Genomic DNA, 26,460 nt, shown 5'->3' with positions numbered 1-26,460 from the left:
ATTTAGTATAACTAGAATAGTGCACCCATGCCAATGCACAAGTAGAAAATTTTGAGCAGAATTATAAACGAAGAGGAAGGAAACGTGTTTAAGTAGAACTCATTTTTCGTAACAGTAACAGATGAGGTTGATAATTCTAAATTATTCTACAGCATTTTGTTTATTAATCTTCTTACTTACTAAATAAAAAAATTATTATAACTCAAATACTTTAAAAACATCTAATTAAAAAATATTTGTCTATTTATTAGAACCCTATAACTTAGGTATATAATCTAAACAAAATTCATAAGAAACGCATTAAAAGACCCCAATATGAAAAGTTGGTCTCAAAACTTAGGTAAAAAACCAAAGCCTAAAGTCATCGAAGAATCAGTGAAAGCAAAAACCCGAGCACAGTAACATGTGAAGGTATACATAGGTCTAATTAATATGTCGTCTACATCAGTGCATGGTTCAGAACTGCTAATTTAGTTGTAATAACAGCTGAACAAAGGAAACATATACATATATAGCATGGAAATCCAATACTAAATTAAATCTCGCTATATGTATATATCTTGGCAAGACTATATTTATAAAATTAAGAAAACTAATGGATCATCTAAAATTTGCTAGATACTTTGGAATCAAATAATTTGAGACAATGCGGTTTGTCTTCTCAGTAGGATGAAAGGCATCCCAAAACACATATTTGTTGGCGTCTTTGCATGTGAGTGGATTGTGGTCACTGCATAAGTAGCTCATCTCAAATGTTCCAGTGGAGCAACACGCCTTCTCTACAACCTCAAATCCTGAAATCCATGGTACTAAAAGTGTAAGTCCATGTCAAAACATTCTCAAAATAGTTAGAGGTTGAAGTAATTATAATCTCTCTTAATAGTGTTTTTCTTATACACATTAATTATGGGACCAAACCCAAAACCATGTGCTTGAGGATCCTAAACTCCTTCTATTTGGACCAACATATGATGGTACATATTGAACATTTTGATAAGGCTTTTACCCATTTTTGGATTTCAGTCTAGTAGGAATATACTGTGGTAGAAAAAGTTTGTGTCTATGATTTTTTTAGGTAATAGGTAGGTTATTGAAAAAAATAGATAGAAAGATACAATTATTCAATATTTTTTTTTCATTAATTTTAAGTATATAAAACTATTTTTTAAAATATTTATTACATTTTTATATTATTGATATAATTTTTTTAAAATATTACTTTTAGTTGCTTAAAAGAGTTAATATTTTCTTGTACACTTTTTACTTGCAATATATTAAATATATCTTTTCCTTTTAAATTTAATAATTCTTCATGAATTTAAATGATTTAAAAATATTGAATACAAAGAATTTAAAACATTACATTAAACATTTCGATTATTGAAACAAAAGTATTAAATATCTTTTAAGTTTGAAATATAATGAATTATGTACTTTCCCTTTATTCTTTTTCATTTTTCATCATTTCTTTCACTAATGTTTCTAAATATTCTGTTTATAAATTTCTTCAAAAAGGGTTTCTTTTGTTTTAATTATAGCAGAACTGTTAACATGGGTTATTTGAAATGTGGATGCAAAATTGTGTACCCTAAGAATTGGCCTTTCATGTTGATACATATGCCACACTCTACCATGTGTGTTGAAGGTAGCCTCCATAAATTGGTATTAATGATAAGAAATAAAAGCAAACCTAAAAGCTGAGTACACTAAAGGTCCCTCGATGCCCTTGCCCACTGTTCTATTTGAACTTCCGCCGGCAACTTTAAAGCACAAAAATATGTACTAGACGAGCTTCGGTAGCCATAAAATTTCAGAATTGAATAATATATAAAAAAATAAAAAAAAACTCATTACATTTAAAACCCAAAAGCATGCTAACTACTATCTTGGATTAAAGTTTAGAAAATAAAAATTAGCGTTGTTTTAGTAAATTACTGCATAAAATATAAAATTAATTTAATTTTCTAAAATAAACAAAAATATTTGATAAAATATTCTTAAAACTTTTAACTAGTTTAACTATTATTCTTAAAATACACCTTTGTAAGATCCTTAAATAAACATCTAATTTAAATTTTTTATAATATTATTCAATCATATCATTTATCATATTTTGTAATAATAATAATAATTTTTATCTCTTCTTTTATTGTAGAAGAAAGTGTGATGAAAATTTTAAGTGGGATTTAATAATAAAAAAAAGTCAAATCGGAATTTGAAGAAAGAGAAAATCTGCAACAAAAATAGGGGTCTTGTTTCAATCAGAAGCCCCAGCGCCCCTGTTAGGTGCAGTGCATTAAATATTAATTATGGAATTTACTAAAGTACTTTACGCTATTCCCACATGTTAGATACAGAAATTAAAGCATATCACCAATGTGAGGTATGGGATTTTTTATTTTTTTTTATTAATTGCAAAATGTGAGGTATGAGATACGATCTCATCTGACATAATGCCTAAATTTTATATTTATATTTTTTATTAAATTTTCTAAAATTATATTTATTCCATAGTTATAAAAAATAGATATATAATTTATATATAATTTTTTATGAAAATTTTTTACAGGAAAGAATATATTTCTGTAAAATATAGTTAAAAACATTTGAAGTAGTTATTATTGTAAAAATATATATTAGTTGTTTACATCAATTTGGATTTTGTATGATTTTAGTTGTTTAAATCATCATTTTTATTAAAAACTAATAAATTAAGCTGGTTAATCCTTTTTTCAAAAGTTTCAATTAAAACACGAATTTTACATACATTAAAAATATTAAAAAGATATTGTAAAATATAATAAAATAAATTATTTTTAAATATACTAATTACTAAATTATTTTTATAATTTTATTTATTGTAAAATTTTTGTTAACAAGATACTTACTTTTTATTCATATAAGTAAACGCATTCATTCAATTAATATATAAAATATCAATTAATACTATATGTATGTTTTAAATAAAATATAAATTTATGACATATAATAAATTAGGTTTTGTTTTTATAAATAAGATCAGACATAATTTTATAAAACAAGAAAAATGTGCATGTTTAAATGTTATCTTTAAATTAGACAGAGGAAAAATGAAAATATAATTTAAATCATTGTTGTCAAAGATTAAAAAGAATTTATGCAATAATGATAATGATAAAGAACTGAGATGCTAATAGATTTTAGATTATAAATTTTTTAGTATTTATATTTATATTAATTTTTATAATATATATTTAACTAACGTATGTTAAGAAGTTCAAAATAGAATATTTGTATTAAAAATAAAATATTTATTATTTAAAATCATAAAAAATATACAATATATATCCTTTAATAGTTTAAAATATTTAACAAAGTGTATTTAATATTTTTTTAATGTGTGGTTAGACACGTGTTATACAAACAATTTATATTTTCTTGGCTTTGAAATCCAAACCATGGTTTTGGATTTGACCTAATAACTTGAACCATTGATGAAATATTTGAGCAGAAGTCTTGTGTTCGATGTGACAAAAAATGTTTGAAACATTGATGGGAGAAACAAAATAATATTAAAGGATATGGATGTGTCGATAAATGTCGGAAGAAAGAAAGAAATTGGCATACCATGTGAAGAAGAAAGAAACGGGCAGGAGAAAACAGCATATAATCATACACAGAAGTGAAAAACGAAATAGAAAAGGTTAGAGCAAATATAATAGAAAACATACCATATGCGGAAGGTCTTTTAATGATATCATTGACGATGCCATATGCATTTCCCGACACCACTTTCATGTGTGGGAGCTCCTTATTTAGCTTCGAAATCACATTATCCAATTTCTTGTTGAAGCTCAAAGCCACACTGTTGTATTCCTCATTGCAACCATGATACCCTAAAATATTTGTAGCCCTCTCTAAGGGGAGACACCCAATGGGAACAAGACCAGTTATGGCTAATTTTCGGGCTCCAAGTGCGTACAATTCCTTAACAAAATTCTCCCCAATGCCCAAGAGCAAATCCTCATATTGTGACACCGTGAAATGGGCTCGTCGGGTTGGGAACAAATAATAATTTTCAAGGAAATCATTGGTTCCTAAGCTCAGAAGGTACAACGCTTCACTTATGATTTCATTGGCTTTTTCTACACCAACATGTGCTCTCAATTTGGTTTGATACTCCTTGTACATCTCTATTTCCTTCCACAACGGTATCACATTCTGTAAGATATACAACGACCCATGTTAATTACTTCACACACACACAAAAAATAGTTTACTCACTCAATATAATACTCCCAAAATTTAAAACCTCTATTGTAGGCAAATTATATTTTGATTTGCCTTAACTTTTTTTTATAGGTATTTTTCATAGAAATCAATTTTATTCGACACAGTTAAATATTAAATATATTAAATGACCCTTATTCAAATCACATTAAATAATTTCTGATAATAGTAAGACATATCACAATAATTATATACCTTTATCATTACTTTGTTTAGTATGTACTTACTTTAAATGATTCGTCTAAGTTATATTATACCAAAACTATTACCCTTTATAGAATTGCATTAACTTACTTAAAATAAAGTTATTCACCCTTTATTTGAAGATGAAAAATATTTAAGGTTAAAGGTAAAGGTAAAGGTGAAAGGGAAAAGGCACTTACTAATACAGCAGCAGTTGCATTGTCGTACCCAGTTCCAGCAGAGGCAAAGCAAACGCCAGTGGCAAAATCTTGAATTGTATAAGAAGGATCCAAGTATGCGGGTATTGTGCTTTTAACGCCAAAAGCCTCAGCAATGAAGTCTGGGGGGACACGACCATTGGAGAACCGTCCCGTGGATCGACCACCTTCGAAGTCACGGCCATAAGGCTTAAAGTTGCTCTTTAGAACCGTAGCTATCAAATTGTTATTACCAGAATCAACTGAGGAGTCTCCAAAAACAATCACGGCTGGGACATTCTTAGCCTCCGAAGCCACCATCAGAATAAGGGTTAAAAATAGGCATGCTACTCTTTTAATATGTCCCATGCCACCCTTTGATTGTGTTTCTCTTGTGTGTGGAGAAGCGTGGATGCAGCGGAATCTTTATACTAGTGCTAAATTAGATCAACGTGATTAATGGCTGGGAAAGTTTGGTTGAGGTTTTAATTAATGACCGGTTTGCATGGACATGTTTTCACGTTGGTTGTTTTACACTCCTTTTTATTTTTTCAACAATTGTCTTCCTAATTCCTCACTAAAATATTGTGTCCATTTCTAAAATTTTATGAGGACAATTAAAGACACGTCATCCATGCATTTTTATTTTTTAATATTTTTAACATTAATAATATCTAAATTAAATTTTGAAGATAATATTTTTTAAGAATTTGAGTTTGGCATATTTATTAAAAATATTTTATGCCATTATCCAGTGATATCTTATCACCTTATTTAACGAATTTAGTAATAAATGAATTTAACAAATAATATATTGCTATTTTTTTAAAAACAATGTGAGAACATATCATCAAAATTTGCACTCACTGACTCACAGTGCATATTATTCATTTCATTTAAGAAATGTTTACCATGTAAAAAATTTATGTTCATGTGTAAATAATAAATATAGACCGTACATAAAAATGTTTAGTTCAATTTTAATACATAGGAAGATTAAAAAAAAAAATCTATATATATACATTCATTTATTTCATGATTTTAATTTTTAATAAATCTAAACTAGACAAATTTAGATCCCCTGATACTATTAACATGACAATATTATGTTAAAAACATACAAATAAGTATAATTTCTCTTACATAAAATCATGATATTAGAAAGTTCAATAAGTTTGCTTATATGTTTCTTTATAATATAACATTATCAGAATTAGTGGTATTAAGAGATCATTCAAATCCAAAATTGGATTCGTAAGTTTCTTTATGTGTGTGAGGGGTGCAATTTGTTTTATTAAAACGCAAGCTAAAAAAATTGTTTGTGTTTCGCCTAGGTTTTATCGATCTTGACATCGCCATTTTAATGTATATTAAAAGTTTATTTGTAAATTATTTTATTGTAGTACATTGTATAAGGGATACGATACAAATTTGATTACAACTTAAAAAGGCAGCAAAAGTCGATGCTCAATTTCAAATTTGATTGCAATTTGCAAGTGTTAGTCTAGACGTGCATGATGCATGCCCCTGGTGCTTGAAAGAATTTTCTTCCATAATTCAAACTTCCAAGACAATTCACCGGCAAAATTAACAATTGTTGTGCCAATGGTCGTTAAATTATTCATATGATAATGGCGTGACGTGTGATATGCACCAATCACTATCATATTTATTATGTTAATTGTAGTTAAATGAGTAGTATTTGTTCGGTTGCAATTAAAAAGGAGGCGTGGGCATATAAAATTGGACTTAAAATTAGAGATCAGAATTGACATGTGTCACTGACTTCTGGATTAAATACTTTGTGTACATCACTTATATTAGATATTGCAACCACAAAATCATAATACCATACCTGAAAATGAAAAATAATAAAAGCAACCGTCTACATTGCAAATTTTCTATTATATGACAAATTTAAAAGTTTTACCTAAATACTTGAATATTTTTCCTTTTCTGTCCAAGCTTTTATTTTAATATTGGTGTCCCAATTAATGATCTCATCGTGATGATATAGTTTTTTTAATTCATTTAAAATGACAAGAAGAAACTTTACAAGAGCGATAATAATTTTAAGGTTAAAAAACGGGCAGTTAGATTAGATGAAACTAGGTATTAAATTCATATTTTGATATCTCTTAATAATTTTTTATAAAATAAAAATTGACAAAATTTATTATTAAATTATTTTATATCATTTATATATATATATATATAAACACTAAAAGTAAAAAAAAGAAAAAGCTTTACTTAGTTAAGGATTCGAGAGAGGTAAAAAAAAAAACAAATAAATGAAAGTATTACTGAATAGCAAATAATACTAATGACTAAAGAAAAAATTAAGATTCAGTTAAAAAGTAAATTATTTTATGCTTTGCTAAATGACGAATTCTAGTAGTTATATAAACCTTCCGTTTAGTAACGTATTAGTTCAAAGTTTAATAATAATGAAAGGATTACTTTTGATTAACATTAAGATGGTATTAGAATTCTATGTTTGGAGTAGAAAGAGAAGCATTCTCTTTTGCTTACCGTTATGAATTTTTAACATAACTATTTAATTTTTATATTTATAGTATTTTTTTAAATTTTTTAATGTGACACTCATGAATAGTCTAACATTTCATTTCTTCGTCTAAAATCTCACATCTCTTTCACTTTGCTAACAACTTGAGCATGCTTGGATGAATCTAAACAGTGTTGATCATACAGTCAATTCACTGTCAATTAACCACCTCCTTCGTAGTAATTCTTATTGTTTTTAAACACCATTGCTTCCCGTTCTCCATGAGGTAAATTTAATGAACAACGTTGCTTAATCCTTCATAGTAATTCTTATGTCATTGTACAGAACACTAAAAAGAAGATATATAACAATCAGTTTGGATGAATTGTTTGTGAATCGGTGATAGATATATCTTCCACGAGTCAAATTAACATATTTATATTCACAAAACGCTTCTACCAATAATTAAAAAAAAAAACTTCACTTTAGCGTCTTTGATAATTAATTAGGCCATGCATCAAACTCCAGTTTAATACTTCTTTCTCGATTCCCTTTCATTTTTTTTAAACAATGATTCCCAACTGTGACATATGTGATTAATTTTACTACGCAAAGGAAATTGCCACGTTAGAGCAGTAATGCATGCTCAAATAAAGTGTTTGATCTGTTACAAGTTGATATATTAGGACCCTATACTCCATACATTTTCTGAAATAATAATAACAACACAATGCCCTCCACTGCCACAATATTGTCAGAGTTTTTATCTATTCGTACCCCATTTTATATCAATCAGAAACAATAAATATCATGAACCTGACATAAAGAAAAAGTTCCGGAAAAGAAATAATGGACCATTGTGCATGGCGTGGGGATAGTGAATATATAGATCATCAAAAAGTTGCTAATTTCTTTTGACTATAATAATCTTTAGAATTTGCAATTTGTTTTATCCCTAGGATATATTCCGGCTTCCCAAAACACGTATTTTGCACATCATTGCATTCACGTAAATGATTTTTTTGTTACTGCATAGGTGGAATCTTGCATTGTAAACTTTTTGAGGCTGCATCAAGAAACTGCAGAATTCTCGTCATCAGAATAAAGACAGAGCATGACAAATAAATAAATAAATAAAGATAGAGATATATACACTAAATTTTCTTATGATGATAACGTCACATATGAGAGAGTGGATATATTGATTCTAAAATTCGCACGTTTACATTACTTAATTAATTACTTTTTTATATAATATAAAATTAATGATTTTAACCCTTGAATTATTTTATATTATTTTTTTAATTTTATATATTAAATTTAATATATTTTAAATATTTGTAAATATATTACTTAAAATTTAATATTTACTCATGTCATATTATTTGTCAAAATAAAGTAATATAATTAAATATTTATTAATTTTATTTTATATAGAATTTTATAAAGTTAATTTATTTAATAAAAACTTTCAATTTAACAGTGCATTGAATGAGAAGTTATTAAGTGATATAAGTGTTAAAATTTATTTTTATATTAGTTTATTAAATAAATATATATATTTTATTTTAAAAATATAAAATATGTTTAATACTTCTCAAAGACTGACCTATTATCTTGCTTTTGGGGCGCTACTTTGCAAATGGAGTTCATTAATGGTAAATGTTGTGTAAGTGTAAAACAACATATGTTAGACTGGGAATTACAGTGATATTGAATTCCAACTGCCAACAAAATGATGAGGTTGATGGAAGACCCCAGCCAGCTGGGTGTGGCCACCATGGCATCAACTATCAGGTACCACTACCATCTGCCTCCTACAGCTCGCACAGGCCATGCATATGATAAATACTCCCCTATTGCTTTCACCTACTAACTTACCCTCTCATTTCTTCTAAAATTAGTACTAATATTATTCCTCCAACAACTTTTCATAAGCTACAATAAGAAATGAGAAAAAAGAGACAAGAGTAATATCAGTGATGAAATAAAAGAGAGAAAAAGTGTTGTAAAAAGTATTAATACAACGCATATAAGTGTCAAATCCACCAAAAGTTGATATTTAAGTTTTTAGTGAATCAGTAATAAAATGAAAAAACAAAACTCATAAAAATATAAGGAAAAATATTCAATAATCTTGTAATTTAATGTTGACATTAGTTAAGGTTATTAATTTGTTGCCTTAATTTTGCATAAATTTATAAACAAATTCAACTATTATGATTATTCGTGCACATTTTCGTAATGAAGAAAGAGTTACTTCGTGCATACCAACGCTTTATCTTCTATCGTACCTTTAATTAATTAACGTGTAATAATAACAAATAGATAAATGAGATGGAATTGAGGGACCCAATTCGTTTCAATTGCTATAGATATAGCCAGTGAGCTGCTATGTTTATGGAAGGAGTTCAAATCAAATGGGACAAAACGTTTATTGACTATGGAACATAGATGGGTAGTGGGTAGGTAATGCTCACCTTTTCTAAGTTTGCAATGGGACATAGAGTTTATTAGAATTAAATTAGTTGGAGCTCATTAATTCTTTAATATATATTGTTTTTTTTTATACATCTAATTTAATCCAAATTTAATATGAGTCATAAACAGTAAATTTATCTTACTGAAGATTTTGTGTATACAAATATTTAAATTTAAGATTTTATTTAAATAATTAGTGAAATATTATGTATACGTAAGAATTCAAACTAAAAATTTTATTGAAACGATATTGACTTGTTTGTAACTCGAATTAACCTTATTTGATATTTATTTCTCCTTTTATATATAAATCAAATAATATAATTAATATTTTAATAAATTTGTATTTTACTATAAAAAAATTTAATTATTTTTTTAAAAAACTGAAATATTTAATATTTCTCAACTAAATAATCTTTAAAACTATATTTTGTATATAAATTATATTTTTTTATTTTTCTCATTCATCTAAATAAATAATGTAAAGTTTTTCACATGTTTTCTTTTATTTTTATTTATCCAAACGCAACCCATCTTTTTCATCTCATATCTCATATATTTTTTGCCATATTTTTTTTACTTGTTTTTTAGGCTCATTTATTATTATACAAAAAATAATACCAATTGATTTATTTGGGTTGAATATCAAATCAACGAATTTCAACTTTTTAAAACTTTCTTATTTTTATGGATTCTTTAAATGAATGCTTTTGAAAATATGTTTCACACGACTTAATGACCCGACCTGAATCAATTTGAATTTGGTTTAGTATGATTCACGAATATATTGAAATTTCCAAACATACCGAGCTAAACCAAACCAATTCCACTTATAGACCAATTGAGAAAGGCAAATGGTGACTATTCTTAATGCATATAAGCACAGTAACACACAGATAATGCAAGACGTATTCATTATGGGTGATTTTTCTCATCTTTTTATACGGTGTGAAATGTGTGGAATGAAGAAAGGCAAGTTATAACAGATGAATGAATAATGATATTTTTCATATCTTAGGAGTGTCAAATGGATATGTGAGAGAGATAAAGTACATAAAAAAGGAAGGAAAAAGAGAGGAAATATTTAATAAACAATGTGATAAGGAAACAAAAAAAGATAAAAAGAAAATTATATATATAAAGCATCGCTATGATACATTGATAAATGGAGGCTCCATTTTGGTGCCCTCTGTATATAACTAAACAAATTAATATCTATTTTATCATTATTTTTGCTTTTAAGTTATTGCATTGTCTTCCATTAACAACTGTCCAAAATATTGGCCATGAATTTCGAGCAACTCAGCACATGTCTCTCACGAACCCGCAAACAGTAGGGTTAAAGACCAGAGTAAATAATACATACCAAATAAAAGAACTAGTTTACAATAATCAAAATCTCATTTACAAGGATGAAAATATATTTTAAAAAAATTAATTTATGAAGAAAATATTTAATTACTTGACTTGACTTTATCAAGACACAAATTATTAATCTATTGGATTGCGTATCAAGAATATTAAAGCCTTTCAATTTTACACAGCAGGTACAAGAGAAATTCCCTAGAAAAAGTGAGTATAAAAAAATTAAAGCTTAAATAAATAAATTATTCTTAAAAATATATATTCTTTTAAAATTAGTCTTTATAAAACAAAAATTGTTATATTTCGTCTTACAACTTTTTTTTAAATAGTCCTTAACTAAGAGTATTCAAGTGATAACTAAATAATTAGTTTTCTATGTTATATTTACGGTCACATAAAGTTTTAAGTGTAACAAAATTTAAATAAGTAATTAATCTATAAAAATATATTTTTTTTAAATTAGTTTTTATTAAATTTTTGTTTTAGTTTATTTTTATAAAATTTTAACTTTTTAAAAATCAACTTTATTATTATTTCTTAATTCAACGTTCTTGATTTAAGTAGTATTTTATATTTTTTTAAATACTTGATGAGTCAGTAATATATGAAATTAAAATATTATTTTTAAAAAAAATTAAAATAATTAAAAGAAGTTGAATTGTGTGGATAGAAAAACTTACTTTATTGTATTTCTCATTACCTATGTTTCTATTTTTCATCCATTAAAATAACGTAAATATTCTCGTTATATATGAAATAAAAAGACTTACTCTAATTATATCTAATTTTACCTTAAATAATATGAATATATAATGTTTTTTTTATAATAATAAAAGCAAAATTAAGAAACTTCAAATAGTTGCATGTTATTTTTCAAAAATTAAAATTTTATAAAACTAAAACTAAAATAAAAATTTAATTAGGACTAATTCTAAAAAATATATTTTTAGAGTAATTATTTATTTTTATTTTTATTTTTGTTAAGCTCAAAGCTAACATCTCACGATGTAGAACACTCATTACTTCAAGACTCTTAGGACTATTAATTTTAAAATAAAATTACAAGATTAAATTCAACAATAAAAAAAATTATAAAAACTAATTTCAAAAGAAAATATATTTTTAAGGAATATTTCCTTGTTTAAGTAAAAAATCAAAATACATGTAATATAGTATCCGGACATAAGGGATCACTCACTAGCAAGAAGCATATTATGCATGCTAAAGTAATTTGCTGGGAGCGCATTGTGGAAGTTAGCCAAATTAAGAGCTTCATCTTCTCAAGAGCAACGACCTTCCACACCCACCACTATAAGACTTTTCCTCATTCCATTATCGTTATGCATGTTTTCAAGAGCCGTTTATAGCCTCCAACAAATACTTATACGTGCATTCACACCCTTCCAAACCCAACAATCCACCTAATTTTCAATACGTGGAACGCGAGAATTTCCAAATCCGGTCTTGAGCATGATTGAAAATGTGTCGTCGGTTTTTCAAGATTCCAAAACCTGTTCACCTAAAGGTCTTCATATACTAGTATAAAGCTGAGTCAAACATGCATGTGTACAATATCTATCAAGTTACATAGAGGCTCTACCCAGCTAGTCTTCATGCCAAATGGTAACATTTACAAGGACATTGACCAAGCAAAATTGTGGAGGGGCTTAAAGGAGCAGTCATTGATGATATCATTATTCCAATGAAAGTATTTATGTTTGAAGGCCTACACCAATAATTAGTCCTATGCACGGATCAATATCTACACACTAACTTCTCTAGGAGGGCAATATTCAATGCTCTAGCTAGTATCCCTGTCATAACTAGCATCCCCTATTTGTCAAGGATACTTGACAACCTCCCAATTAAGTGTACTACGAGTGGCTCCATGCTTGGCCCATATTAGGTTCCTTGTTAAACGATCCACTTTGCTACAAACATCCATAGAAAGGCAAGTTGTTTGTATTGTATAGATTGGAGTAAGATGATATTACTGATTTTGCGCGGCAATCTACCTGCTCCACCAAAAAGCTTCGCCTTCCATGATGCTAAACGTGTTTGAATTTTCTCAAAGATTGAATTAAACAAAGACTTCTTAATACTCCCCTGTAAGAAAAGCAAGCCTAAGTTAGTCCCAGGATCTTAATTTAAGGAGATGTGGGAATTTTACTTTCTTCTCTAGATGCACTTTGGGAGCACATGGCTCTAGACTTGTCAAAATTGACTTTCAATTGTAAAGCCTTCCAAAGTCCATTCAAGGTGGATGTGATAAGTCTAATTTCAGAATTATAAGTCGCGAGGAAAATAATTAGCACGTCTTTTCACAACAACAATAATACTGGACCATTCTTATGTATTTATTATTACTCTTATTTGACTAATTTTTATCTAAATTTTTTTTTTAATTTATTTTTAGCTGATCAACTTAATAATAAGAGCATTTTAGAGAAAAAAGGCATTTATTTATGAGTAATAATCAACATAGCCTTTTTAAAAAAATAGACAGCTAAATTTATCATTAACTCTTTGAAGAAAGAATAGGCCCTACTTATCCAAAACTTTCTATCTAAGCGTAAGCCCCCATTGATTTACAGAAATTGTCTATCTTTGCATTATTCTATAAGATAGATGGAATGTCCTTACAGTGATGACTCAACGAGGAAAGTTATTAAGACATATGCATCATATATAGACAAAGTTCGTATTCTGTCTCTAACAAATTCTTGCATCCCCCCCCCCCCTCTGAATCTCCAGTCCTCTTTAAAGTTTACATAAAGATATATAGACTAAAGAATGTCAAGCACCACATTATAAGTTGCATTATTCAATCACGGAAAGCGACAGTTTATGGTGATTAACTCGAGATACTTCCAGTTATCTCAAGCATAAGCTTTTTCATAGTCTATTTTGTATATCGCCACCCCTTTTCAACTTTTTTCCGAGCATGATTAAAGAATGTCAGGCACCACATTATAAGCTGCATTATTCAATCACAGAAAGCCAAAGTTTTCGATGATTAACTCTAGATAATCCTAGTTAACTCGAGAATAAGCTTTTTCATAGTCTATTTTGTATGCCACCTCCCTTTTCAACTTTGTTTCAAGCATGATTGCCTAATTTTTATATCTTCGCTTCGTTTGTAAGTCGTTTCACGAAAATGCATTTCTATTATTTATATATTTTTTCTAACAAAATTACTACGCCCGGCCACTACTTAGTTGCAAATTTTTATTTGGTCATCCTATTTATTTGCAAATTGAAGTGCATTATATATGTATTAAAAACATGTCAATATACAGTCCCAGTTCTCAAATTATGAAAAAAACAATTATGTTGTCATTATTTTCAACAATTTAATTTGTTAATCCAATAAGACGGATAAAAAATTTTCAATAACAAAAGGAAAAAGTCTGCTGTTCTCTATTAGAGGAGCACCAAGTATTAGGAGGATGGATATCATTGGCGCCCCTCGGATTGTTTAACATGAAAATATTGTGCTTTCATATGCGTGGTGCAAGGAAATAGTGCCCATTACTGTTTTAATTTAGTTTATTTTTAAAATTAAAAATTATTAAAAAAATAATTGAAAAAATAAACAATTATTTCATAAGAAACAATTAATCACTCTCGAGTGCAATCGAGTGATATGACTTGTACACATTTTAGTTAGATACACTTCTACAAAACTTACGCGTCCTAAAAATAGCTGATAGTCACTTCTCATTTCCCATTCAGATTCCCACGTTTGTAGTGACAACTTTATACGCATGGCATAACACGTTTCATGTTTCTAATTTCAAGTGGATCTACCTTAAGACCAGTTCCAATACTGTTAACAAAACAAGCACATCCCTGACCTATACCGACGTTAATTCCTCCAATAATAGCACACAACACTGGCTTTAAATTCCCAACACACACTTTTCAAACATGCTTCCTGCATCACTCTCGAAAAGCAAATTAACTAAGCTGGTATACTAATAGCAATGGCCAAATATTCAAGAGTAATGCTGGTGTTTGGTCTTGGAATACTAGTGGTTAGCTTGTGGTGCATGAAGAGCACTGAGGCGAGTAATGATGATGATGACTCGGGGCCATCCATTCATGCATTCAAGCGAGAAGAGGGTCAAGGTTGTCAATCCAAAGGTTCGGATGGAGTGGAAGAATGCACAGGTGAAGATGACCATCTTGGACTCTATGCTGATGTTGATGACACTTTCAAGGCCGCGAAGCACCACGTCGTTTCTCATTTCCAAGAAGGGTCTCGTGATTATGAGGATTCTCCTGATATTGCACACAACAATGTGAATGTGTTGGGGCATTGATATCGCATGAAGAAAAAGAATAAGAGATTTTTATGCGTGTTTAGGCTAATCTATTTGTTGTTTTCAGGTTGCCAAGTCTAGAGTCCAGTTTTTGTTTTCTTTTTTGGTCCTATTCATGAGATTTGCAGAATTCATTTTGGATTAAATAGCTTATTTTCGTTCTTTTTTAAGGAGTAGTCATGGTTGAGTAATGTAGGATCCAGAAAATAATTAGTGGGACTTCATGTAATAAAAATGCTTTTAAATTTTGGAAATGTTACTCTGTTTTTCTTCGGTTGGCATGAGTTTAGGTTAACAATTATTGTACCTTGCTTAAAATATTGCTCTAACTACGCACTTAACGGATTTCCGAAATATTGGTAGCTATCGTTAAACTAGGGGAAATACTTTATGAGATGAGTGAAGTCTCAAAAAATGGCCAAATGACTACAATGCATGTCAAAAGTTTGCAATCCTATTGTTATATACCGCAATGGTGTATTTATAATACCGCAATGGTAGGATTTCTGTGATGCGTCTTTGTTTTTTAACATATTACATTAAAGTTATATAGCTCATTTACATATAGTTACAGTTCTGTATCCTTTATACTATTTACATATAGTTCATTTAGCATGGGAGAAAGCAATTGTGTGTTGCATTGTTGAATTCAAATAGCAGCAACCAATTGAAGATTGTGTGTGTGGGTAACCTTTTGTCGAGATGAAAGCCTCATGGATTATCAAGGATTTTTTATTTAAAAAATATTTTTGAAACGTATATATAAAAAAATAGAGATAATTATTTATAACATTACATACGATGTTAATTATATCTGTTAGTTGATCCGTGCAGTTCATCTCCAATTTAAATAAAAAAGTAGCTTGTGGTGGTATTCTTGGTAATCCTGCTGGATCTTTCATTGCTGTATTTTAGGGCAACCTAGGAACATGTTTAATTATAAACGCTGAGCTAGATTATATTTGATCCAAGGATCCTCCAAATTCATCATTGAATCAGAATCTTGGAATGCAATCAGACTTTTGGAAGTGGGGTTCCCTTAACCCATCCTTGCCATCATTTGAAATCTCTAATCAAGAATCTTCTAAACAAATTTAATTACATCTATAAATACTATCATGTGCTGCGCGAGGAAAATGCTGTGGCAGACTCTAATGCAAAGCATGGTCACCATTTGGACTGTCAAGTGAAACTTTCTTATTCCTTTGTTTCTATTTCTTTCTTTTTGGACAACTTTGGTGCTGGTGTATTCCTAGGATGCTAAGAACACACTTTTTCAAATATACTTTTCAACTTACCTCTTTTAATTGGTCAGTTTTTTAAAAGCATTGCAATAATTTTTAAAAAATATATATCGATTTAGGATGTAAGTATTTTAAATTAAAAAAAAAAATCAATCATGTAAATTATGTGTGATAGAAGTGTATTATTAACATTTCTTTTCTCTCAGTTCTCTAGCCTCTTCTCTCAGGGAAAAAAATACAATGTTAATTATTTAATCTTTAAATGACAGAACTGTTTTATTAATTCTCCCTCTTTCTTTTGTCATATTTAATCATAAAAGGTTTACGAGGTTGAACCCCCTTCATAAATGTTTTCTGGTGAGCTCTAAATTGAAAGGGTTGTGCCTTGTACAGAGGTAAAAGTAAGTGCAAGAAAATGCTTGTAGAGAATGACAAACTAGGTAAGAATTTATGACAACGAAAATTTTATTTTAATGAACTTAGTTAATAATAAGAAGTCTTAATATGATGTAACCTTCGTGATCCATTAGTGGAGGAGTTAATCTTTTGTTTGACTTTTGCACCTGTTTAGGAAATGTGTACTGTCCTGAATTATAAAGTTTTTTATTTTAAAAATAGTCTATAAAAAGGACGAGAGCAAATAATTTTTCAGACAACTAATCTTTTTATCAATAGCCATAAAAAAAGGCTATCCAAAATAAAATTTTACATAAACTTGTCTCAAAAATAGAAATGATAAAACCTTGAAAGAAACATAAAGAGAAAAGCACAAGGCTCTCATCAAGTAGCGTTTAGGATAAGAAAATAGATGTACACAATCTTATTCGAGTAACTATTTCCAAGATTTATACAAACCCATATCCTTTAAATAACAAGGTGACAATCTTATTATTACCTTAAGGTTCGGCCCGTCCTCTCAAAAGAAATCAGCGCGAGGAAACTCCAATCTTGGAGGAGAAAGCAAAACGTAGTCCATTTCGACTAATTTGAATGCTATGAAAATATTTGAAGGCGAAAGGACAATAAACATAAATCAAAACATATACTTGTTCAAGCCTGAGACACGAGGGGTAAACCATGAAAGAATGGTGGTTACCTTGTAGAGTTGCAAATGATTTGACTAGGCTTTTGCATAAAGCTCACAATCATACTCAAAATTATCTGAATTTTACCATTATATATAAATAGTTAAGATTAAAAGTTTTAAATGTCATAATCATTTAAAAAAATCATAACTAATTAAAATTATCACATGACTTTTATATTTTAATTTCAATCATTCATAAGAGAAAAAAACTCATTGGTGGAGAATGATGGAGCACGTCCTAATGTTAAGCGGAATGTAATAGTGCAGAAAATAAATATCGAAAAATCACATTCAGCCACCAAATATTATGCATTTTATGGTTACTTTAGAATGGTGAAAAATTCACAATAAATTTTAAAAACTTGTCTATGAATTTTGTATATTTCAGAACAGCGGTTCCACAAGAAGATTGTTTAATGTTGTATACTCAACAGATAAAATTTTCCTTGTAATATTGAAAAGTGGATAGTGTCTAGCGAAGATCTACTGAGGCAGAGGCACGAGGCCAAAAGATGATATTACTCAATACTACAGCCAAAGATAACTATGAGAAGATTTTAAAAAAAAAACATGAGAAAAAGAACTTCGTATAGAATTGACAAGTCACTTATGGTTGTTGCACCTTGACTTAAACCTGTAACCTTACCACAAGCCAATTCGTCAAGCAGCTTAATCACACATGGTGGTGAGAATCAAGAACCATCCATTTGGATATCAGTACCATTTGGATTAGGTGGATTTGCATTGAAGGGGCTTCCAGTCACACTCTTTTGTGTCTGACTTGCTCCAAACGTAAACTCAGTGGGAGCAACGTCATGGGGTGCTCGGGCGAAAATTGAAGGAGTTCCGGCAGTGCTAAAGGAAGGAAGCTGAGTTGGATCATTGACCTTTGGGAAACCGAAGCTGATTGAAGGAGGTGTGATAGGAGAGAAATTGGGTAGTAGAGAGCTGCCACTGTCGATTGGTCCATAGATCTTTTGCTCATACTCCTGCAGTTGCTGGTAGACACCTACATTAAAAGATGAAGTATGCATGTTAGAAAGGTGATAATTATTAATTACCCTCATGAAGAGAAACCAAACCCAGAAATAATTCACCCTCATCATCATAACTGATGAAGAAAAACGTACATCAACATCAATTCCAACAGGATTTGCATTGTGTAACTTATGTTACTACCAAAAACCTTTTTTTCTATTGCTGTAACAAAATACTCAAGATGGTTGCTTCATTTGGAATAACCAGGGATGGGGAAATATACCTCCTTGATAATAGGCTTATAAAAGTTTAAAACAATGACACAAATAAACTCCAACTCTTCATGAACTCCAAAAATACTATTAATTAGAAAATTAGGCCTAATTCACTCTCAAAAACTAGCTCATTAGAAGAAAATTGTCTAAATCTTACAAGAAATATTATGTCTATATTCCTATTCCTAACTGATGTAAAACATCATAATAAGCTTAGGACTAGACATCTAGTATGTGAAATTTACAGAACTAAATATCTGCAGATGACCCAACAGTCAATTGTAATACTATATTAAAAGGTCAGGCCTGCCTCACTTTCAAATGTTAACTTATAGGAGAAAGATAAGGAGCACTCTACCTATATTTATAACCTAAATGTGACATCATAACAACTATAGAGGGATAACTAATCATAGGATGACCATTATACCAAACCAAAGATTTTGAATATAGGTTAAATAATTTATACTGCACCTTTAATAAAGCTCAATTTACTTTTGAAAAGATATCAAAATTAGAGAATATGCAACATTAATAATCAAAAGTGACATAGTCCACATACACCATCTATCTAATTCTTAAGTGTAAATATAATAAAATGACAAAAGTCAAGAAGCACATGGGAACCAAGGGGAAGACACAGAGGAATGAAGTATTAAAAAAGAAGAGAGAAAATTAAGGTAATGGAATAAATAGAAAAACAAAACATAACAACAACAACTCATGCGTCAATTTTGGTGGGCAGATGACCAGTGAAGTAAAGTAATGCATGGCAAAATAAAGAATAAATAGAAACAGAGACAGAGACATGCGTGAATCAGGCCTATGACAGAGGTAGGCACAGAGGTACAGAGAACAGGTTTTGTTGGAATTGAAACCAACCCAATGAATAGCAATTAGTGGGTTGCAAGAAAAACTGTGGCTTAATGCAGGAAAAAAACTAGCATGCAGATGGCCAAACAAGTGAACTGCTGCAAGTCCAAAGGTAACCTGCTTTAAGTTCAAGATAAGATTGAAGGAACATTACAGGAAGAGGGGAGGGGAGGGGGGGAGGGGGGGTGTGTGTCTTTCATATCAATAGTGGCCACCAAAGGCATAAACAAAAAAATATTTCTTGGGGCAGCCAAATTATAAGATCAATGAAAGTTCAAAAGAATACAGATATAATACTGTTAAAAAGGTCTTAATTTGTCAATGTATCACATTTACAATAATTTTGGGGGTAGCCAAGCATATTATCTTATTCTTATCTACCTCAAAATTGGAAAACCTTTGGGGTAGCCCCCAAGTCATAATGTGGCTTTATCTGTTGTGGTCATGATGGCCTATGTGTCAAAATGGGCTGCATGATGCATTGCACTGGCACAATAGTGCTACGAAATGATGAAATACAAAGATTAAATTCTCTAATGTGAGGACAATATCTGCTATGGTACATAAAACATACTGCTTTCAAAGGATAAAATAACACTGAACTTAGAATGAAAATAGCAAGTATTCAGATGATTAGTGAAGCCATCCTCCTATACACCCTTCTCAAAGACAAAGAACCCAACCTAGTTTCTAAGTCAGAGATGAAAGAACAGGGAGAATTCTCAATTTAAAAGTAGATCCACGATTCCATGTTGATATTTTCAACCCGATGAGGGGCTGTCCCAAGCAAGTCCAAAGTAATTTCTAAGGCACATATCAAACTTACGTCACAATCACCCACCCATATTACATGATCTTTTAATAATTCATCACTATCTCCAGCTGAAATCACTAGTTTTTTTTTACAATCAATCTAGCATCTCTTGTGCTGTAAATTTTTTAGACCACTATCAAGTATTAAATCATAGTTGATTATAATTTGAATAAGTTTCCACAACCGTCTTCAAATAAATAACTTGCCAGATAAAAGTCTTCAATTGACTAACACTGAAATCTGGCGATTTTACTTGAGATTGCAAGAAAAACTGGAAACAGTAGACATACCTTGAGTTAATTCAACAGAAGGTCTCCGTTCCTTTACCCACTGATAACTCTGCGCAAGTCTCCATCCTTTGGACTTCATCAAGTATGCAATTACAATAGCTGGAGACCTGTCATAGGATACATGGGATTCAGAGAAAACTATTACATTTATATATATTTCACCCTCATTTGCAAGCCTGCAGAATAACCTCTATAAAAATTCCCTTTCATTTTGTTTGGGTCATCACTAACTAATTCAAACTAATAAGTGCCAAATGTCATGACCATGTTTACAGCACATTGCAGCAATAACTTACCTACTCTTTCCTGACATGCAATGAACCAAAACACGCTCCTTATCATTCTCACATTGTTCTGCAAAGCAAGCACACAGAATTGTTTTCAATATAAAGGGTAAAAATTAAGAAATACAGGGGGGAAAATAGTAATGTTAACAGTAAAACAATGAATCAATTGATTATTTAGTTTTAGTACCCATTTAGTTTACAGTTAAAAAATCAATTTTCACACTTTCTAATGAAAAAACAAGTTCCAATAAAAATCTATGGCTAAGAATTATTTTGGCAAATATCACAATCACATTCAACAGTTCAAAATCAGTTCTACTTAGTTTTAAAACAAATAGAACCTACAACATCCAAATCAAACGTCATAACTCAATACAAGATGTAATAATGTAGGAAGTGTTACTTATATTTAATATAGTGTTAATGTTGTCAACATTTTAGGTTGCTTATATTCTGGAAGACAAATATTAGTAAAATAGAATATAGAACTCAACTCAAACAGGGATTGTCATAATGGGTAATGGCCGTTCATACTTATTGAGATCCCTTATCAATTATATATAGTCAAAGCAGAGCTTATAAATATTTAAACAGTCCTCTCATCTTAAGCTAATTTTTAGAATTGAGTTAGGCCTAACCCCAATTAAATTAAAATGGTACCAGAGTCTGTCATAAAACTAATATTGGGTTACCGTCAACAATCAAAAAATGAACTTAGACCCACAGATTTTTCAATGCAATCAACATAGTCCTGTGACTTTTCCAATGTATTATATAAATGTATAAGAAAAAAGATTAGTCATACAATTTCCACACTCCAAATATTCAGTCCTAGGTGTAAGGGGTGTGTACTGATCCCATGTCAATTATAGATATGGCTAAATTAAAACTTATAAATGCTTGGATAATCTTTGTTTCATGAGCTAACTTTAGGAGTCGAGTTAGATGTAGCCCAAATTAGAAAACTAAATCAAATGAGAGAGGAATTCAGAGGGATAGCAAGTTCAAATAAAGCCTTGTAAAAGAGGGACTGTAGGTAAGGATTAATCATTCAATGATGTACATACATTCAAAAGTTTCCATAAGACCCCACAATCTGAAGTTGTAAACATGTCTCCCCATCCACTATTAACAATAATGAAGAAAAGTTGGGGCAGTTTGGTGGGCACCAGGTAAAAAGCACAGTTAGGGGCTTTGGTGAAAAAAATGAAATATTCTCAATGTTGTTGCAGACTTGTCAAGGTATCGACATCAATGACAAATTAGGATAGAACAACTGTCCTCGATAGGTGCTATCCCCCTATCTTCTCTCTAATTCATCCGTTCCTACTGCAGTCTTGTATGTCCAGTCGTCCACTCGTCCAGTACAACATTCTCATGTTTGCCTGACTGTGTTTACACACTTGTGGGCTCTTTACCACCCAACATTCATTACAAATTATTAAAAAACAAACTCATTAAGGAAAAGATAAGATAATTACAGAATTTGGAATACATGAATGTGATTTTTGGTTCTTTTTACCTAATATTGCATTAACCTTGCTGATATCAAAGTAATTTACAATAAAACTACATCTGCATTGTCTGATTAAATTATATATTAATTTTATTCAAGATTTAAGTTTCTCCCACCATGGTATTTATCTCATTACATCAATCAGTATGGTGCTCACTGATAAGAAAACATAATAAAAGTACTTTATTGCAACTTGATTATGAGCACTATTCTGAAAGTTTTAGACTCTTCAAAGAATCCTAAAAGTATCAAAGAGACTAGAAGTCAGAGATAAATAAGGATGCCTGTGATGAGAAACATTATAAGAAACCACTGTGAGTCTGATAGACTGACAGATAGTGAGGATTCTCTCAAATAATCAAATTGCTGAAGGAGCTTCCTTCAAGATTGACTTTATGCGGGTCACTTTGAGAGAGAACACTAGTAGAAATAAAAAGATAGGAAAAGGTGGATGGAAAGGGAAATAGTAATTAAAGGGTATGTTTGGAAGAGTAGAGTGGTCGATAATAAAGTGTAGCAGATTGGTTCATGATAGAAAGGAGGATAGTGGTTCATAAAGATACCTGATGGCATGGAAAGTACTAAGCAAAATCATTCAAGAACCTTAATGTTTTCCGATCAAAGTGGTCAAAATCGATATCTTAACTAAGTCAAGAAAGAGATGAAAGATTGTAAATTGGGAGATCATAACACAGGTCATAAAATCCTACCTAATAGAAAAATGTCTTAACATAAAAATATGATAATATAATTACCAAACAGATCAGAAAGAAGCCTCGGACAGACCAAAGAACTTCAGATCAAATATCCAATCAAAGATGTGACTTCAAAACAACAGATAACGAATGGGCAAGATAAGTCAAACAAGATCAAAAGGTTGGAAGAATTGGGTTTGAATGGTGTTGCATGAGAGGTGGGTTTCAAGGTTTTCCTTCCACAAATTGGGTCACGAAACCTGATCCAGAATCCCAATCATATCAGCTTTGTTCAACTTGCAGAAAATTGCAGATCTCATGATCTTGCAAGGAAGGTCAGTGATCCTAGTCAGATCCCACCAAGTTTCGTATCTTACCTCCAACCCAACATAGAAATGCCTGCTAAAACTGTGAAATCATGCAACCTCATAATAGATTGCAATTTTGACAACACTATGTGCTATTGCAGCATAAATGAAAATGATTTCAGAAGTGCAAGATTTTTGCAGCATAGGGGATAAGAAAGTTTTTGAGATGCAGAAGAATAAATATCCCAAGTCTAATGCGATTTCATGTTTGGTAGGTATTTATAAAAATTGCAAACCAACAAGTTAAAGAGCACCAGAAAATGAAAATGATAAGACATAAACTTTAAATAGAACATACCTAAAAACTGAATTGCTTCATCAAATGGCAAAGTTTTGTCATCTGGGAGGCAGTGATAGGTAAATGAGTTCTTGTAAAGATTTTGACATGACGGGACAGTCTGCAAAGGCAGAAAATTCAAAAGGCAGCATAAGAAAATAAACACTCAACAGGTTTGGACAAGCAGATTTCAAGTGCAACCTCTGAACAAAAAAGGAATGAGATATCATCCATTTGCCCTCAGTACTACCATTTTGAGCTCCTAAGACTTGAAGCCATTATTATTCTTACTGACTGCAGAGCATATTACATGAAACTACATTGTTTATTATTCAACTTCTGCATTCAACTTATAGTAACCTCCTATATGTCCAATTAGAACTAATTCCTTTCTATCAAGCAATCAGTATAGGCATCAAATTAATTCCGAGTTCATTTTCATGAGTTTCCACACACACACACACACCCCAAATCAGCCATGCATTGACCAGTTATTAATTTGACAATTTACTCTAATCAAAATCTGCTATCTATCAACAATTAAATGTTTAACTTGGCATCACCCCCATGCACTGGCCACTTAAAAACAACATGGGTGTTGAGCAAACCCGTAACTGAAACCACCCCACCTACAATTACTCAATTATTACTGAAATCTCAAACAACACATAAAAATCCAAATAAACATATCCCCTCGACATTTAACCAATCAAGACACTCATAATTTCACTCTAAACATCAACACGTGCATGCAAAAAGCATTCATTGAAACACTCAAGTTGCAACAATACCATATTCAATCAAGGATTTATAAATCAATAAGCCCCATCTTACATTGAGGATGTGAGAAATCCCCTGAGTCTTGAGAAGCTCCGAGCGTGAAGCGTTATCATAGCTACCTAGGTAAAGAAATTCCGGCAAAATCATCGAAGGAAAAGCACTAACTTGTATCGAAGATTTCTCCGATCCAACCGGAATCCGGTGGCCACATATCGAACACACTTCCCCTTCTTCGTATTTGTGATAGTGGCCACACACCCCACAAGGATTCTCCCTCTCTCTTTTCCTCATAATTGAACAATAGCAGCGATTCCCTTCAGACCCAGATCACGAAATCGCACAACAAGGTCGTTCACCAAGAAACAGGGCGAAAAATCAGATCTTTTCCACAGCTGAGAAAGACCCAGAACGGTAAAATGATTCGAAGCACGATAAAGGAAACACCCAGATCAAAGAAAACAGGAAAAAAAGGTGAAATTATGAACGATTGGAAAGGAAAAATCAGAGCTTCGGCAAAGCGAGGAAAGAGGGTGTGGTGCGGAGAGAAGAAAGGGGTGCAAGAGAGAAAGAGGAAAGAAGAAACAGAGAGAGAGGTTATATAAGGAAATTTCGTGAGGAACGTGATAATGATGTTATCAAGTTAGAAGTAGAAGCCGTAATAGTAGTGACTGAACTGGATTTTGATGAAGGCATTAGTCCTTTGTAATTATAGAGAGGGATTTGAATGGATGATCATGAATGAAAAAGCGGTGAAATTTGAGTTTATGTGTATTGGTTGGGTGGATTTTGGGGGCTTCGAGATTCTGGGTTGGCACGTGAACAATCCAGGTTTCATATTCTCCTAGATCTCGTACAACTACTTGCCTAACACTCAACCTTTGTCATAGTTTTGGGTAAATAATCATTATTTGTTTCATAATAACTCAACCCTTCTCTCGTGTCTCCCTTTGTTTTTAAAGTATATTTTATTGTTCGGATAAAAATTATTTTACCTATATACATATATCGTAAATAAATATATTTTTATATTAATTAATTATTTATTATTATTATTAATTAATTAAAATATAGAAATATAATATATACTTCAAAAATGTTATAATTATTATTTATAATATATTTTGCTTAATTTCTTTATGTTTTGCTTAAATTATTTATAATATATTTATTAAGTTGGTAACTTTTTATATAATCAAAATTTATTAAAAATTGTAATATATGTGTAAAATCAATTACACTTTGCAATATGTTATGCAGAAAGAACATAATATGTACTTCAGTGACACTATAATTATTATTTATAATATATTTATTAAAGATGTAAATTTTTGTAACTAGTCATCTAAGTCGATCTTACGAGTAAAATTGATTACATTTTGCTATTAAGTGTTATATTTAATAATTATAATATATACTTTAATATTGTTGTAATTATTATTTATAATATTTTTATTATGTAGGAGACTTTTTGTATTATTAAAATTCTTAAAAAATTGTTATTAAATATGTATATTTATTATCATTGTGTGCATGCGTACACGTGTTTATTTATCTATCTATTTTTATTAAAAATATTAATCAAATATTTTTACTATTATTAAAATTTATTAAAAATAAAAATTATGTAAGTTTTATTCTTATCAATTGTAT

At 30.2% G+C, this 26,460-nt stretch overlaps 2 protein-coding genes across 3 annotated transcripts; both read right to left on the bottom strand.

The window, feature by feature from the left end:
* Positions 1-480: 480 nt before the first annotated feature.
* Positions 481-5,040, bottom strand: LOC113847489 (GDSL esterase/lipase At2g42990-like). Its single transcript, XM_027476634.1, has 3 exons — positions 4,653-5,040; positions 3,711-4,200; positions 481-794 (listed from the first exon to the last, which is right to left on the bottom strand). The coding sequence occupies exons 1-3, from the start codon at positions 5,016-5,018 to the stop codon at positions 601-603; spliced, it is 1,050 nt and encodes a 349-aa protein (XP_027332435.1). The 5' UTR covers positions 5,019-5,040; the 3' UTR covers positions 481-600.
* Positions 5,041-16,556: 11,516 nt separating this feature from the next.
* Positions 16,557-25,695, bottom strand: LOC113847095 (protein-tyrosine-phosphatase IBR5). 2 transcript variants are annotated; one of them, XR_003501756.1, is made up of 6 exons: positions 24,865-25,646; positions 24,052-24,151; positions 21,184-21,241; positions 20,888-20,994; positions 20,165-20,252; positions 18,553-18,666 (listed from the first exon to the last, which is right to left on the bottom strand). XR_003501756.1 is itself a non-coding variant. In XM_027475962.1 (5 exons), the coding sequence occupies exons 1-5, from the start codon at positions 25,099-25,101 to the stop codon at positions 18,350-18,352; spliced, it is 819 nt and encodes a 272-aa protein (XP_027331763.1). In that variant the 5' UTR covers positions 25,102-25,695; the 3' UTR covers positions 16,557-18,349. The 2 variants fall into 2 exon arrangements, 1 of the variants encoding a protein (XP_027331763.1); XM_027475962.1 differs by lacking the exon at positions 20,165-20,252 and having other exon boundaries at positions 16,557-18,666; positions 24,865-25,695.
* Positions 25,696-26,460: the final 765 nt, after the last annotated feature.

This window comes from Abrus precatorius, unplaced genomic scaffold, assembly GCF_003935025.1.
Source record: "Abrus precatorius isolate BTA unplaced genomic scaffold, Abrus_2018 Scaffold8, whole genome shotgun sequence".
Classification (NCBI taxonomy): Eukaryota; Viridiplantae; Streptophyta; class Magnoliopsida; order Fabales; family Fabaceae; genus Abrus; species Abrus precatorius.
The sequence above is the reverse complement of the archived record's forward strand: the minus strand, read 5'-3'. Positions and strand labels throughout refer to the sequence as shown.